Consider the following 15,477-nt stretch of genomic DNA (forward strand, 5'->3'; position numbering starts at 1 on the left):
TGTTTGTTTGTCACGGTATCATATCATTTACAACTTCAGCTGGAATCTCAACAGGCCACAGTTAGAGGACTCACATCGACGTCCGATTCGGAGCACAAGAATCGAAGACACACAGCAACAGTTCAACAGCAACTGGGCAATGTGACTACATAATATTCCGTTTTGAAATGACGAAGTTTATGTGGACGTGTGAATCTAACGTACTGGGCCGCCAAACACTGCCCATTAGTCAACAAACAAACAGGGATGATAATGTAGCCTGGCCCAGTCTTGGTATTGCAGTAATATCAGGCCATTTGAACATATTCGACTAGCCTCTTGATGCCTGGTATATCACTTCTTTGTTGTGTTGGTGCTAATCCGATAACCCCTGACACCGGTTGGGTCGCATGTCTTGACAAACGATCCAAAAATGCCGTAGCGTAGCAAACATTCGACGTCATCTCGATTCCAACTGCATCATCTCCGATCTCCACATCACTCAAATTTACTATCTAGCAATGCTGTCGCTCACCTGGCTGATGGGGAGATCTTATCGAGATGTATAACTGATCTGGTTTCTGTTTCTGGCGCCTAGACATCGGCACTAACGCTTATAGCTCAGGGCTGATATAGCATTCCAGCATACATTGGTCAAATGTATGTCCGTCCACTCACTCATTAATGTTCGCGCGCCCCGCAAATGTCACCAAAGAGCGAATGCGAGATCCGGAAAAGGACGTGGCCTATTCGCCCGAGTGGTGTATGCAATCAGGGAACCTAAACACTTCGTAGGGAAGTTAAGTGCAGTAGTCTCATTGGGGCCAACGGATCGCGTTTGGCCATTCCACAGGGCTGAATCGATGCGTCTCGACAGGTCGTCTGCGCAGCCCCTGCAATTGACCATTACTGACCTACAACTGGGAGCTGGTCGCGCGACCCCACCACGTACTTGTGTACGACGCTGACGCTGGAGCGCGGGCAGTGACCCGGTACGGGGCCTGAACGGGAATCATCTATCAATGAAACGGTGGGCTTCTGTTGTTCGCCAACCAATTCAACACTGATTGGATTGGATTATTTGATACGAAGGTGGACTATTTCCCCGTCACCTTGCATGGTGGTGCTCACTCATTTTACTGACTTGTGAGGTCCTTTGAGCTCGCCGAGTCCTCCTTGTCTTGGGTTTACTCTCAGCTTCGTTGTACAAGTGAACCTAAATGGCCCGGGCCTGGATAAGAAATCATTTCTCATCAATATTTGGCCCTAGCATTAGAAAACCACTTGTACTAATAGTGTTTCACGCTATGCATCTTCGCGGCCCCGCAATGCTAGAGAGAGAGCCAAAAGCGAATGCGAGAGCGGGTGGGGTCATGGCTTACTATTGACCCGAGCAGCGCCCGTAGCAACGGGATCTAGACGTTTTGTACATTAGTAAAAGGAAAGAGATCTTGACACCATGGCGAGGATCGACAAGGCGAAGCTGTGCGGGCGCACTGACAGGGGCTTGCAGTCGGCTTGTAGCTTCCCCTCCTCCGCAGGGCTGGGTCAATCTTGGCATGCAAGCACCGCGACTTTGTCTGTGGGGCCGCGTCCAGCTCCGAGCTTGACAACGACAACGGCTTACCACCATACAGTTTTTCCCCTTTTCGAAGTCGCACATTGGCGCAGCGCCGGCGCCATGGTCGGAATAGAGGCTGCTCTTCTACATGCCGCAACCACTATAATTGCCACCGCCTTCTCCACAGCTTTCATCGCTCGAGCGCATCTGCTGCTGGAAGGCTCACCGATCCGCAAGTCGCCACGTGGAGAGGGATGGCTAAAACTGGTCAGCACCCCCCGCCTGTCAACGTATGTTAAGAGACTGACGCTAAACTCGCTGTCAGGCAATCGCCATCGCGCTTTTCATGGTCCATAACAGGTACTTGGTCAACGCTCTCGGTGTGAAGACACCCTATGAATGGCATAGTTTAGTCTCGCTGACGATGTCTGGCTGGGCTGCTTCTGCCCTCCTTCTGGTACTACTCGTTGAGCAGTACAGGGGGTCCGGGCCATCGGACGTAGCCACGCTTTACTATTTCGCATCCATTATCACCGATGCCGTTTTCCTTCGGAACCTAGTAGATGACCCCTTGGCCTCTGGACCCCATCGTATCGTGCTCGTTCGCTGCTTGGGTCATGCGTGCTTACTGGCGCTCGAGCTCCTAACGAAGAGCCCAGCGTACGAAAAAGATGGTCAGCCGTTGTCCCCCGAGGAACGTCATGGCATTATCAGCAGGGCCGTGTTCGCGTGGGTCAATCCTGTTCTTGCCCGGGGGTATACCAGAATTCTGTCCGAACAGGATATGCCGGTCCTGAGCCGGGATATGACACCCAAACGTTACAGGGGGTTGATGATTCATTGGTGGTCGCAAAGGGGTAAGTTGGAGAGCCCCTGAAGTTCCCGGTCTCTGGTCCTGACTAGACCAGACAAGGCGGACACCAAGTATCCCCTCCACCGGGCCTTGTTTTGGGCTGTGAGAAAGCCATTCCTTGCGGCTATACTGCCACGCACCTTGTTGATTGTGTTCCGGTATTGCCAACCATCTCTGATGAAGGAGACTATCCGATATGTGGCTGCTTACCCAGAAGATGCGGAAGACGATCGTAGCTTCAGGCTCGTGCTTGCAGCCGTCGTGATTTATGTCGGTCTTGCGGTACTAAAGCATGTTCTTTTGATACCCCTTTGTACGATGCTAAGATGTTTTCAGATATCTACGGCCGCATATCAACATCGTATCAACAGACTTAAACTTGCGACTCGCAGTGCCCTGGTTGGACTCATACACACGAAGACGATGATATTGCCCAGTCTAGCCAGCGACAACGGAGAGACCACCACTCTCATGAGTACTTATGCAGAGAGCCTCGACGGCATCGGCGAGATGGCCCACGAGACATGGGCTCAGGTCGTGGAAGTCGTGATTGGTATCGTACTGCTGGTGGGCCAAGTCGGCTGGATTTGGCCGCTCCCCCTTTTTCTGATCTACTGTTAGCCAATCCCCCACTGACATTTACTATCTTCTATTCGTGCTGCTAATGCGAATAGTGTGCTCGCATGTGAGCCGGTTCGTGGCCAGGAACCTCCAACCTGGCCAGACAGCGTGGAATCTTGCCACGCAAAATCGCATAGCGGCTACGAGTTCCATGCTGGGTGCCATTAAGACGGTCAAGATGCTCGGGATGCAAAGTAGTCTTTATAAGCGGATTGAAACCCTGCGTGCCAAGGAGCTCTCGATAGCTTCTAGACTTCGATGGGTCATGGTTTACTACAACGCGTCCGGTATGTCTAACGCAAGCTTGCTTACATCCCTCTCATCATCCTAGACGTGAGTTTGACTGTTGACTGCCTTAGCAAATGCGCTGGGCATCTTCTCCCCGGCCATTACCCTTGCACTCTATGCTGTGCTATCTGCGGCGCATGGGAATCGACTCGACACTGAGACTGCCTTCACCACGATGGCCATTCTCAGTATGGTCACGCATCCGGCCAACATGGTCATGACCATTGTCCCTCGCGCGGTTGCGGCGCTCGCCGGCTTCGGCAGGATACAGGAGTTCATGCTCCGCCCTTCCTTGCCCCAACCTCGCGAGATCCTGCCCGAAGCCCCCGCAGACACAATTCTTCACACATTAGGCAATCTAGAACCAGGGGAAAACAATGTGGCGGTTCGACTATGCAATGTCACCATCGGCGCCAACCCACCTCTATTGAGCGGAATTAACACCGAAGTACCCGCCGGGGCTTTGACCATTATATCGGGGCCCACGGGCAGCGGCAAGTCTACCCTGATACGTGCCATCCTCGGCGAGGTTGTGCCAGTTGAGGGAACTGTAAATGTATCGACAAGCCGGGCTGCATACTGCGCTCAAAGGCCCTGGCTACCCAATGGCACTATAAAGGAGGCCATCTACGGTTTCACGGACCTCGAAAATGCCAACAATCAAGACCACGAGGCTTGGTATGGCGTGGTCACCAAAGCCTGTTGTTTAACGCAAGATTTTGATTCCCTTATTGATGAAGATCAGACCCAGATCGGCAGCAGGGGCCTCAATCTCTCCGGTGGACAGAGACAGCGCGTGGTGAGTTCCCTGGTTGTGATCCGGTTTCTCACAAGTTCTGACACCTACAGACACTTGCACGGGCACTGTTCGCAAAATGTGACATTTTCATAGTGGATGATGTTCTCAGCGGGCTAGATGGCGACACGGAACAGGCCGTCTTCGACAACATATTTGGTGCCAAGGGTCTTCTCCGGCAGTCCAAGACTACTATTATCCTCGTTACGAACTCTGGTATGTTCCTTACGGGTGCACCAAACGATGACTGCGCTGACCTTGTGAAAAGCTCAATACTTCCAATCTGCGGACCATGTAGTGGTTTTGGGCAATGGAGGTATCATAGATCAAGGGCCCTGGGGAAACCTCCACATCACCTTGTCCTTGATCGCCAAGTTCTCCTCTGACCATCAGGCCCGTGAGAAAAACGACACAGCGCTGTCAGAAAGCTTCAAGAAGCTTAGCACGCAGGTCCGCGCGAAAGACGAGATCAAGGCGGACCTCTCGAGACAAAGCGGTGATCCTGCACTCTATGGTACCCCCTTTTCCCCGTCCACTTACTGTGTTTCTATGAAAAGCTGACTGGTAACGCAGGGCTTTACCTCAAGTTTGTGGGATGGACCAACGTACGTCGGGTGGTAGCTTGCACGGCTACCTATGCCTTCTTCATCACCATCCCTCAATACTGGCTTCAGATGTGGACCGAGTCGGGCGGTGCAAGTACTACCTTCTATGCTTCGGGCTATCTATTCATAGCCTTTATGGCGTGGGCTTCGACTAGTATGCAGATGTGGTAGGCTGCTGTGAGACGCTGATCCTTGGTTCTACGGTACTGACTTTGCCAAAGGTCAGTGTTGATACAACTGGCCCCGCGGTCAGGGTCTCTGATACACAAGAGGCTTCTGGACATCATCACGGGGTTTGTGCTACCTCACCGTACTTCTTACAAGGAGTCTCTCTTTATCTAATGGTACTCGTCCTTACTTTCCAGCGCGCCCCTCGCCTACTTCTCACAGACCGACAACGGGTCAATATTGAACAGGTGAGCCACTAATTTTGGCCCCACATAGCTTTTTACACGACTAACAATGAGAAAGATTCAGCCAAGATATACAGGTGATCGACAAACAGTTGCCGGGAGCGTTTCAGCTTCCCGAACGTGGGATCAATCATGAGATACACGATGTACATGCTCACAAGTGCACTAGAGATCTTCAAGCTGTTAGTGCAGGTTATTTTCCTCTGCCTGGCGGAGAAGTGGCTCGCGCTCTCCCTGCCGACCTGCGCTGTGGTGGTCTACGTCGTGCAGAAGCTCTATCTCCGCACCTCGCGGCAACTCCGCTATCTTGAGCTCGAGTCCCGAGCCGGAGTCTTTTCCAGTTTCTTGGAATCCGTAAGTCTCTCCAGGAAGCATATTCGCCATCCTATTACTTACTTTTCCGCCCTGCCTAGGTCGAGGGCCTCGAGACGATCCGCGCCTTCGGCTGGTCCACCGCTGTGTGTCATGAGAATATCGCCTGCGTCGACAAGTCTCAGCGTCCCGAGTTCCTACTTCTGTGTCTGCAACGTTGGCTCGGCGTCGTGCTCGATTTGATGGCGGCCGGGGTCGCCACTACCGCCGTGGCTATGGCCGTTTTCTTCCGAGAAAGCGTCACCGGCGCGCAAGTCGGGATCGCGCTCAACGTCATGCTCGTGGCCAACTCGACGCTGCTCAAGCTCGTGGAGAGCTGGACGGCGCTGGAGACGTCGCTCGGCGCCGTGGCGCGGCTCAAGGCACTGGAAAAGACGGTTCCGTCGGAGAAGGGGGAGACGTGGGCTTTTGAGCCGCGGGGGGATTGGCCGTCGGAGGGGCGGCTGGTGATCAGGGATATCACGGCGTCGTATCGGTGCGTATCATTCCCACTCCCCAAAGCTGGACCAGGACAAGCTCATATCAAACGTAATCTCTAGTCCCGGGACGGTGGTTATTCAAAACCTAAGCCTGAACGTCTCCGCAGGACAGAAACTTATCATATTTGGGCGAACGGGCAGGTACGTCCAAAGACTCCATTCTCTATCCCCCCTATCCCCACTGCAACTACTGACCGATCCTACCCCCGGATAGTGGCAAAAGCACCCTTCTCCTAACGCTTCTCCGCCTCCTGGAGCTGCAGTCGGGAACCATTGAACTCGACGGCGTCGACATCAAACAAGTTAGCCTGGACTTACTGCGCCAACGGTGCTTCGTCACGCTATCCCAAAACCCCCTCTTGCTACAGAACGAGACCGTCCGGTTCAACCTGGATCCCGATGGGATGGCGTCAGGAGACACCATCGTCTCCGCCTTGGAAATGACCGGGCTCTGGCCGCATTTCCGGGCAGCCGCGGCCATCTACAACAAGAAGCCTAAGCCTCTCTCCACCGACATCCGGCGCATCGGCGTCGCCGAACAAGACGCACTCCTCGACCGCCAGCTCGCCCAATTCCCCGAAATGTCCGTCGGCCAAACCCAGCTCTTCGCCCTCAGCCGCGCCCTGATCAAGGCCGCCACCCTGCTGCAGCGCCTCGGTGCCCGACCAGTCGTGCTCCTGGACGAAGCCACGTCGTCGCTAGACACGGCCACCGAGTCCGCCATCTACCGCATCATCGACGAGGAGCTCACGGCCCAGGGGCACACGGTCATCATCGTGGCGCACCGGCTGGGCGTGCTGCAGGAGCACACGAGGACAGGGCGGGATACGGTGGTGTCGATGGCGGATGGGAGGCTTGTGTCTGTGGATATGCTGTAATGGGGTAGTTCCTTGTCAAATCACCACAGCGGCACGACTGTGTCTGCTGACTCATTTACGATTGGCAGGGCTTTTGCCGTCCCTGACCATCACGTTCCTTCCTCATGTTGTCTATGTGTTTATAAATCTCGTGATCCCATGCCATGTGCTTGCATTCCGCTACGAACTATGCCGCCACTACTATATCGTCTAGGAACGGCTCTTTCCAAAATGTAATGCTCGACTCTGGTATTTACTAACTTTGGTGACGTATGTACGGTTATATAGAACCTCTTTGCTTTATATAGAGATATCTGAATCGTTTGGGTGGACCAGACTATTGATCTCGTCGAAATCGGCCTCGCTCGGAGGCAGGCCCCGGTTGATCGCGGCATCCAGGAAAAGCTCGCGCACCACCCTCACGACGGCGTCGTCCTCTTCCGCGTCGCCCTCCATCCCCAACGTGTCTCGGTAGTATTCGGGCCCCCGCTCGAATCCCCTCTGGACCATGTCGTCCAGGTCCCGGAGGGACCAGCCCCTGTCGCGGAATGTGCCCGCTTTTCGTGTGCAAACCATCACGAGATCCCGCAGCTCCGGGTCGATCTGTTGCGCCCCTAGTGACTGGCTAGTCTCGAATAGAGGGAAGAACCTCTGTTGTGGGACGCAAGAAGGTTAATTAACGAGACGGCGTGTTTGGGAGAAACTTCTGCCTGGTGCTTGCTTGACTTACGCTACCAGCGAGGTTGATGAGGTTCTCGCTAATCCGATGCCATTCCTCTTCCCTGTAATAGAGCTCGCTTATTAGTGGCAGTTCAAGTTCTGTGTAATTATCTTTCGCCTAGTGGGGGCGCTTTACCTCGAGATGTCTACCCGTTCTACCGAGCCAAGATCGATCATCTTGAGGATCGGCGACAGTCGATGTTCCGCCTCGAACTCATCATCACCGAAGCTTCCGAACATCACTTACACAGACCATCGTCAGCGCCTTATCAAACCAAGTCCTATTACTGACTGGCGGGTGACTCACGGTTGTTGGTATGCATGTCGGTGTTGTAAAGGACCTCTTGAGGATGCGGGTCGTCGTCCTTGGCCGTCTCCAAACGTACGGGGCCCTCTTTCAGACCCCCGGAGTACGCCATACCCATGGCGATCCTCATCACTGTGAAGAACCAGTCAGATGACGGGATCTTGGGGAGGATGTTACATGATCCACATGAGACACCCCTGGAATGCCGGACTTACGACACCTAAATATCGACCAAAGCAGCCGATTCGGCAGAGCCTTATTCCGCCCCTGAACGCGTGCCTCAAAATCGCGAAAAGCCCCGCCCTCGAGAAATTCCAACAGGATCCATTCCCGCACGCCGTACAAGTCGGGCCCGCCGAATGTCTGGGAGCCGATCCTCCGCACCACATGCGCCGCCGAGGCAAAGCTCTGCCGAAACCAACGAACGAGGATTAATTAGCATACCCGTTTCTCTCTCTCAGTTGCCTGCTTGCTTGCTAATAGTGGGAGTGGAGCGTCAACCAACTAACCTCGAGCGCCTCCACCTCCCCCAAGGGCGCAAAGCCAGCATACCGCGGATCCGGAAACCGCCGCGCCAGCTTCGCCGCGACGCGCCGCCCCGGGACCTGTTGCTGCTGGCCGCCACCGTCGCCGCCGTCGTCGACCCGCCGCAGCGTGTACACACTCCCGAACGCCCCCGCGCCCGCGCGCCCCTCGTACGCGTAGCGGCCGCCCGCGAGGAAGTAGCGGCGCAGGGCCCGCAGCGCCAGGAACGGCGGGTCCGGGAGCTCGATCTGGTCGGGCGGGACTTGGGCTGCACGGGCGCCTATTGCCGGAACCGGGTTGCGAGGCGTGGCGAACTGGATGGGCCGCGCGGCGGGGACCGGGTTGTCGGGCGTGACAAAGGGGTTGCGCATGGCCTCGTCGATGGAAGTCGCTGAAGCCGCTCAACTCTTAAAAAAGGGGAAAGAAATTGACGTATTACGTGAAGCATGGGACTTCGCTGCTCGGCTTGCAGGCTCACGGCTGTTTTTCGAATCCCCTCTCTTGCTCGTTTCCGTTTCGAGATAATGGGGTTCGAGCAACAAAGAGGTGGAATGTTGGAATATCTGGGGTCTCCTTGTCTTTGAGTCCGCGAATGTCCTTGATCGCCTACCCGCCGGACACTCTAACGGAACAAAGAGTAAGATCACCGCGCAAAATACTTGATGTATGTCAATATCTGTATTCGTCTCTCATTCCATATCAGATACGTCATGCCCCACGCCTGCCTGATCTTTCCATGGGCTCATTACTTCTAGTTTATACATTAATCTCATTCCAAAATGCCCCCGACATTATTGCCCCGAACGCATACACGTTTACACCTATGAAAGCCCCAAGGTAGCAATGAGCAGCTGCACCCCACTGAGCTGCTTCCCCAAGTCCCGGCCATCGAACGGCTTCTGCCAGTACCCGCCGTAGAAATCGGACCCGTTGCGGGCCGTGCTGTACGCCGTCTGCTCGTTGGCCCGGATGTAGTCGCTGTAGGGCGAGCCGGACAGCGCCTTATTGAGCTTCGCCAGCCGGTTCATGAAAATCCCCTTGAATGCGAAACCATTAATATCGCAACTCTCGGGCTTGTCACAATCCTCGGTCAGGACCCCGCTCGGGGAGAGCGTCGCGCTGTTGATGACGGCATCGGCAATCTTGGTGGCCGTGTCGAGGTACGACTGGTCGCCCGTCGCCTTATTCAGCTCGACGAGGCCGCCGAGGACGACGCCCTGGTTGTAGGTCCAAACGCGGTCGCTGTTGTTGGGGCACACGGACGAGTCGTTGCCTGGGGGCCCGAGAAGGCCGTCGTTGATGAGCCACTGCGAGTTGATCATGCCGCTGCCGTTGAACCATTGCCATTGGTTCAGGCTCCGGTTCAGGTAGAAGGTATCACCTTGGATGAGGTTGTGCAGGGTGGCAGCTAGCTCGAGGTACAGTTCGTTGCTGATGGCACCCTTGTAGCTCTGGGTCTCGATGTCCCAAATTATGCCACCTTTGCAGGTGTCGGGCTTCCAGTACTGGTAGATGTAGGTCTCATCATCTTTTGCGATGTCGAGGTAGGTGCTGTTCCCAGTCAACTCGTACATGCGGAGCAGAGCCAGAGCCCACCAGCCCGTGTCGTCGGTACTATCGGCGCGGAAGTCCCCACCGCCCTGTGGCCACCAATCCAGCGGGGCGCGCTGGATGTCGATGGTATGCTGGGCTTGGGCGAGGTAATCACGAGAGCCGGTGGTCTGCATGTAGTCGGCAATGGACTGCAGGGCAACGCCGCTGTACCACCAGTTGCCGGTGGGGTCCCATCGTCCTGTCTTGTTATCATAGTACGTGTTCAGGGCGTTAATTGAGGCCTTGGTGGCATCAAGGATGGCGGAGGTTTTTGGTATGGTTCCACCGGCAACGAGGGTCGAAAGTGTCAGGCAAACTGCCCCGAAAAGCTGTGATAGCCTCATTGTCTTTGATGCCGATCCCGTACTTGGGTTGACAGAAAAGGGGGTAGTTTGGGGCTAAAGAAGTGAAGCGAGAGTGAAGTTGGGAACGAGTGTAAAGCCAACCGATCTTTGGCCAGATGTGAATCAGAGAGAGATAATGTCTTGCTTAGACAGTATATCTTCCTGTCAATTGCTGGGTCCAAAGAGAGTTTTATGTGTTCGGCGTTGGGCCGCTTCCCTGGGGAAATTGGAGGTTGCAGCCAAGACAGTGTTGTTGGAGGCGGGAGATGTCTTGCTGGACGCGAAAAGAAGTCCTTGAATCAATCCAAGACAAGAAGCAATATGCAGCAAATAAGCGACTCGGCCCTATTGCTGGTGAGGTCGCATGGAAATCCGTTGTTTCAAGGCCACCAATAACACGAGTAAGCGCGCCCGTCGAGTAGGAGCAGGGGGCGTCGCACCAATGACACGGCGAGACGTAGCAACCGCGACTTTAAGAGGCTTGAGATATATGGCAGGCGTAAGGGGGGCTCGCTTTCCTTGGACGTCACTCAACGTCGATGCCAGCGTGACTGCGGCCTGATTATCGCCAATGACGCAGGGGCAATGCAACGTCGGGTCGACAAAATGAGGAAAGAAGGAAATACGATGCTTGGCAGGACCGTTTGTTGCACTGCTGCTGTTGCATGTTCTCTTGCCATATTATATGTGTTCATGCTGTGCTATTGCTGATAGGAGGATGATGAAAGCAACCTTAATACACCTCAACAAACGCGCCTGACTTCGGAGAAAGAAAGCACTATTGCTGCTGCCAAGACGATGCTGCCTTCCGTTCGGAGATGCTGGGGCAGCAGAGATCATCGTGTTCGGAGAAAGTATACAGGAACAATGCAAGGAAGGGGGAGAATCTACGAAGCGGTGCAGGCGGTCTCCCACCAACAAATAAGTACTGCAAGCGATAAATGTAGTGGGTTGCATGCCGGCTGCATGACCGATCTGGGGACCGGAAAAGAACGTTTTATTGCACATCATGGCGATTGTTTTATGGTGAGAGTCTGGGGAATTGGGTTGTATACTGCAGGGAGCGAGAATTCATGCTGATAGAAGAAGTGGTGATATCGAAGATGAGATGCATGCTTAGTCTCGCCGGCCGGCATTGCGTTGATGCATCTCGAGGGTCAATTCCCGATATTAGAGCAGTGCTCAGTGCCGCTCGCCGATGAATTAAGGATTCGAAGGCCCCTAAATTTAGCATGCGCGGGGCAGATTGCAGGGTGGGACAGGCTTGCTAGTCTTATCGATTACACAGAGATAGCCATAGCGCTGCTCTCTGGCCGCCCCGTACCTTGAACTAACTAAAGCACGGGATGCACCCACCTAAATCAGCTGTCCTCCAGTGATGATGTGGCTGCCTGCCATTGTTTGGTTGGAGGGGCCAGCAAGTGCCGTCGGCAAGTCGTGCAATGATCCCAACTTTGGAATCGTCCCTTCGTTTCTCGGGCCAGAAGTCAGTAATCACCTGAAATATCACAGCAATCGCACCGAAACGATTCAAAAACATGGCCAGCGTAGGTTTGCAACATATCGTCCCAAACAACATGAGAGAGGACCGGCTGGGCTGATACTCCGGTTTGCTTGGCTTTGGCTGTAGCATGGCATAGCCCGGACGAACCGCAGCCGAACCGAAGAACAGCGGCAACAAGACCTCGACAAGATCCAGAAGTACCGTGATCTCGACGATCAGATCCAACACCATGTACGTGCGCAAAATCAAATGACGGCCGTTGCACCATCTGTCCACCGTCTCAACTTCCCTTTCCTCATTACCTACCTAGCTGCCCCTACCTAGCTGCCCTGCAAGGATCCCAGAAGACTGACTAACGCATTTCCTTCCGATCGCCAAAAACAGGTCAAACGATCAAACTACGGCGACCCCGCGCTCTTCCAACTGACCACCAAACTCCTGCGGCTCAACCCGGAATACTACACGATATGGAACGTCCGTCGCCGCTGTCTAATCTCTGGCTCATTGTCCAGACGGTCGGCTGGGTTATGGCACTCGAAGGCGTCGCCGAGTACTTCTCGGAGCGTCACTACGAAACCGTCCTGCGCCGCCTCCTCGCCTTCGCCCTCGGCGGCGACCCCGCCCGCCCCCGCGACGTCCCCGTCACCCCCGAAGGCTGGCGCGAGTGGTACTACACCTGATGAAAAGGAGGGAGGCAACACTACTACCAACCTCAACGACAGCGGTGCGCCCAAAGAAGAAGCAGATGGCGACGAGAAGGCCGACTTAGCCGCCGACACGGCCATCATCCAGGCCGAGCTCGCCTTCACGATCCCGCTTCTCATCGAGTTCCCCAAGTGCTACTGGATCTGGGGGTACCGCTCCTTCCTCCTATCGGTGTGCGACGCCATCCTGCCCGCGGGCGCCGCGCGCGATTTCTGGGTCGCTGAGCTGGCCCTGGACTCCAAGATGCTGACCAAGGACCGCCGCAACTTCCACGCCTGGAGCTACCGCCGCTTCATCGTGTCCGCGCTCGAGTCAGGGGCGAAAAACGACGGTGGGAATACAGCGAAGAGCATGACCGAGTCCGAGTTCGCCTACACGTATAGCATGATAAAGGTCGACCTGTCCAACTTCAGCGCCTGGCACAACCGCAGCAAGCTCGCGCCGCGGCTGCTGGACGAGCGGGGCGCCGACGACGCGGCGCGCAAGGAGTTCTTGGACCAGGAGCTGGAGCTGGCGCGGGAGGGGTTGAATGTCGGCCCCGAAGACCAGAGCCTGTGGTATTACCATCAATTCCTGATGGACCAGATCATTGCTTTAGGCGTTGACGGGAAAGACGCCAAGGCGGATGGGCTCATTGCGCCGAATTTGAGTCTGGCCGACCGGCGCGAGTTTGTCGATAGGGAAGTGGCCGAGATCAAGGATCTGCTGGAAGACTACGCTGACGTCAAACTGATCTACGAGGCGCTGCTGGAGTACGCGATGGCCTACCGGGCCCTGGGCGAGTCAGATGCCGCCGACGCCGCGAATCAGGACGAGATGATGAGCTGGCTGGCGAAACTGAAGGAACTGGACCCGCTGAGGCGAGGGCGTTGGGATGATCTCGAGAAGTCACTTAAAGCCTGATTGAACTCAACTGTCGTATTCAATGCACATTTGGAAATGTGCATAACTATTAATATACTAAGATTAAATCAATCACTTTATCTCATCAACATCCGATAAAGTGACGTGATGGTATGGTTGTAGCCAAATTTCATCCCATCCAGAGTCCCTGACTCGTCACAGGGGAATACTGCCATCACATTTCCCTTTGATCAGACTCGCGTTCAGGCCCACCAAGCCGTCAAAGTATGCCAGCAGCGTCTCAAGAGGCAGCATGTCCATCAGGCCCAGGCTGGGGTTGCTCGACTTGAGCGGCCGGCCCCCGAACAGCACGCGGACATGGTGCGCCCCGTACGCAGCAGTAGCAGCCGCCTTGGCCCGGTACAGCTCGAAGATGACCTCGCTGCCCATGCCGGGCCAGACCATGAGGTCGGCCTGCAGGATCGACAGCACGCGGCTCAGCGACCCGTCGTGCGCCACGTTGTGCAGGTACCGGATCCCGCCCAGGCCGCCGTCGCGGGCGGCCGCGGACCGCAGGTGCGACGCCAGCTCGGCGATCCAGACGCCGTAGGCTGCGACGGAAGCCCCAAGGGCAAGGGGGCCGGCGTCGCGGTAGAGGTGGCTGTACTCCCATTGGCCGAGCCGGTAGACGGCGTCGGCGAGGTCCTGGGTCACGCATTCGTCGGTGGTGGCGTTGCAGGGGAGGGGCTTGTCGGCGTGGCATTGCCGCGCGGAGAGGTTGTCGTAGTAGTGGTCGAAGCTGGCGTGGAACCCGGCGTCCGCGGCGGGGACGCCCGAGATCCCGTCCAGGGTCGCGTACAGGGCGCGCGCGGCGTCGAGGTGCTGCTGCCAGCGGGCGTCGGCGTCGGACTGGAGGCGGGCGAAGGCGGCGGCCGCCGCAGGGCAGCGGTATTGTGGTTCGAGGGAGTCGACGCCGGCGGCTTGGATCAGGAGGGGCACGGGGCGCGTGATGGCGTCGTCGCCCCACATGCCCGCGATCAGCTGGCCGGCCACCTGCGAGGTGATCTGGTTGTTGGTGACGCGGTAGGCGACGTGGCGGCGCCAGGCGTTCCCGTTGTCCTCCTCGCGGCTGGGGAGGAAGTGGAGCAGGGTGTGGTAGACGTCGTAGAGGTCCCGGCCGTGCTGGCGCGAGTCGTCCAGCCCGGCCGATGTGATTTGCGGGAACTGGCAGGAGCCGATCCAGCCCGCGGGGACGAAGGGGTTGACGGGGGAGCTGGTGCCCTTCCAGTACGTCTGCGCCGACTTGTTCCTGGTGGTGGTAGCCGAACCACCATTGTCGTCATTGTCCGCCGCGGGCAGGAGGGATTGCCCAAAGTAGTAGAGCCCCTGGTCGTCGCAGTCCCAGCGGTAGGGCTCGACGGGAAAGGCGTTGGCGGCGTAAGGGGTGCGCTTGTGGTGGCGCTGGATGACCTCGACGTAGCGCAACTCGTAGTCCTCGAGCCGGGCCCGCAGTGGCTCGTCGTCCTTGGGCTGCTGCGGCACGAGGGGCATGCCGCCGCCGTGGGTGTACTCGGTCCGCCGCGCGTGCGGCATGTTGCACCAGTTGTACTGGCCGTACCGCGCGTCGGGCGTCTGAGACGTGTTGAAGATGAAGCCGTACGTCCCGGATCCCTGCAGCGCCGAGGTGAGGTTGTTCAGCTGGGTGGCGGCCGGGGGGTGCCAGTTCAGGTCCACGCCCATGCCAGCCGCGGCGGCGGCGCCGGTAGAGACCAGCAGGGAGGTGGCGGCCGGGTTCAACATCGCGCTGCTGCTGTTGGGGGACGACGAAGACCACTTGAGATAAACGAAGAAGGCGATGCCTAGAAACAGGAGCAGCTTCGCAGGTCTATTCGCCCATCGCGAAAAAGCCGCCATTCAGGTTCAGGCTTCGCTTATCCGGTCTTTTTATGCCTGCACTCAAGCTGCGAGGGTGAGGGTAATTTAGGTAGTTTTGGGTAGTGTTTGCCCCCCACGTGGTGCAGCTCTCGAGGATTACAGGTTGGACAACTCAAAATTCTGGGAAAGCAAAATCAATTGGTTTTTCCAACAACCACTTACCTAGGTATCTTCACA

At 56.3% G+C, this 15,477-nt stretch overlaps 6 protein-coding genes across 6 annotated transcripts; 2 read left to right on the top strand and 4 right to left on the bottom strand.

Annotated features, from left to right (window-relative positions):
- Window positions 1-1,660: 1,660 nt before the first annotated feature.
- Window positions 1,661-6,845, top strand: PG985_008121 (ABC transporter; the record flags this gene model as incomplete). The annotated part of the gene is made up of 17 exons (XM_066827889.1): window positions 1,661-1,807; window positions 1,866-1,900; window positions 1,949-2,397; window positions 2,449-2,675; window positions 2,730-3,009; window positions 3,068-3,301; window positions 3,374-4,101; window positions 4,152-4,314; window positions 4,367-4,612; window positions 4,672-4,870; window positions 4,925-4,996; window positions 5,069-5,119; window positions 5,175-5,236; window positions 5,286-5,470; window positions 5,530-5,963; window positions 6,028-6,108; window positions 6,182-6,845. 17 exons carry the CDS (start codon window positions 1,661-1,663, stop codon window positions 6,843-6,845), a joined length of 4,257 nt encoding a protein of 1,418 aa, XP_066682801.1.
- A 279-nt stretch (window positions 6,846-7,124) lies between these two features.
- PG985_008122 (uncharacterized protein) lies at window positions 7,125-7,784 on the bottom strand (the record flags this gene model as incomplete). The annotated part of the gene is made up of 3 exons (XM_066827890.1): window positions 7,125-7,475; window positions 7,555-7,606; window positions 7,681-7,784. The coding sequence occupies 3 exons, from the start codon at window positions 7,782-7,784 to the stop codon at window positions 7,125-7,127; spliced, it is 507 nt and encodes a 168-aa protein (XP_066682802.1).
- A 44-nt stretch (window positions 7,785-7,828) lies between these two features.
- PG985_008123 (uncharacterized protein) lies at window positions 7,829-8,747 on the bottom strand (the record flags this gene model as incomplete). The annotated part of the gene is made up of 3 exons (XM_066827891.1): window positions 7,829-7,983; window positions 8,067-8,259; window positions 8,361-8,747. The coding sequence occupies 3 exons, from the start codon at window positions 8,745-8,747 to the stop codon at window positions 7,829-7,831; spliced, it is 735 nt and encodes a 244-aa protein (XP_066682803.1).
- Window positions 8,748-9,197: 450 nt separating this feature from the next.
- PG985_008124 (uncharacterized protein) lies at window positions 9,198-10,313 on the bottom strand (the record flags this gene model as incomplete). The annotated part of the gene is made up of 1 exon (XM_066827892.1): window positions 9,198-10,313. One exon carries the CDS (start codon window positions 10,311-10,313, stop codon window positions 9,198-9,200), a length of 1,116 nt encoding a protein of 371 aa, XP_066682804.1.
- A 1,538-nt stretch (window positions 10,314-11,851) lies between these two features.
- Window positions 11,852-13,425, top strand: PG985_008125 (protein prenylyltransferase; the record flags this gene model as incomplete). The annotated part of the gene is made up of 3 exons (XM_066827893.1): window positions 11,852-11,860; window positions 11,986-12,048; window positions 12,202-13,425. 3 exons carry the CDS (start codon window positions 11,852-11,854, stop codon window positions 13,423-13,425), a joined length of 1,296 nt encoding a protein of 431 aa, XP_066682805.1.
- Window positions 13,426-13,581: 156 nt separating this feature from the next.
- Window positions 13,582-15,279, bottom strand: PG985_008126 (uncharacterized protein; the record flags this gene model as incomplete). The annotated part of the gene is made up of 1 exon (XM_066827894.1): window positions 13,582-15,279. One exon carries the CDS (start codon window positions 15,277-15,279, stop codon window positions 13,582-13,584), a length of 1,698 nt encoding a protein of 565 aa, XP_066682806.1.
- Between the last annotated feature and the right edge of the window lie 198 nt (window positions 15,280-15,477).

The sequence above is a fragment of the Apiospora marii genome (genome assembly GCF_038362585.1).
Source record: "Apiospora marii strain CBS 49790 chromosome Unknown utg000005l_segment0_segment0, whole genome shotgun sequence".
NCBI lineage: Eukaryota > Fungi > Ascomycota > Sordariomycetes > Amphisphaeriales > Apiosporaceae > Apiospora > Apiospora marii.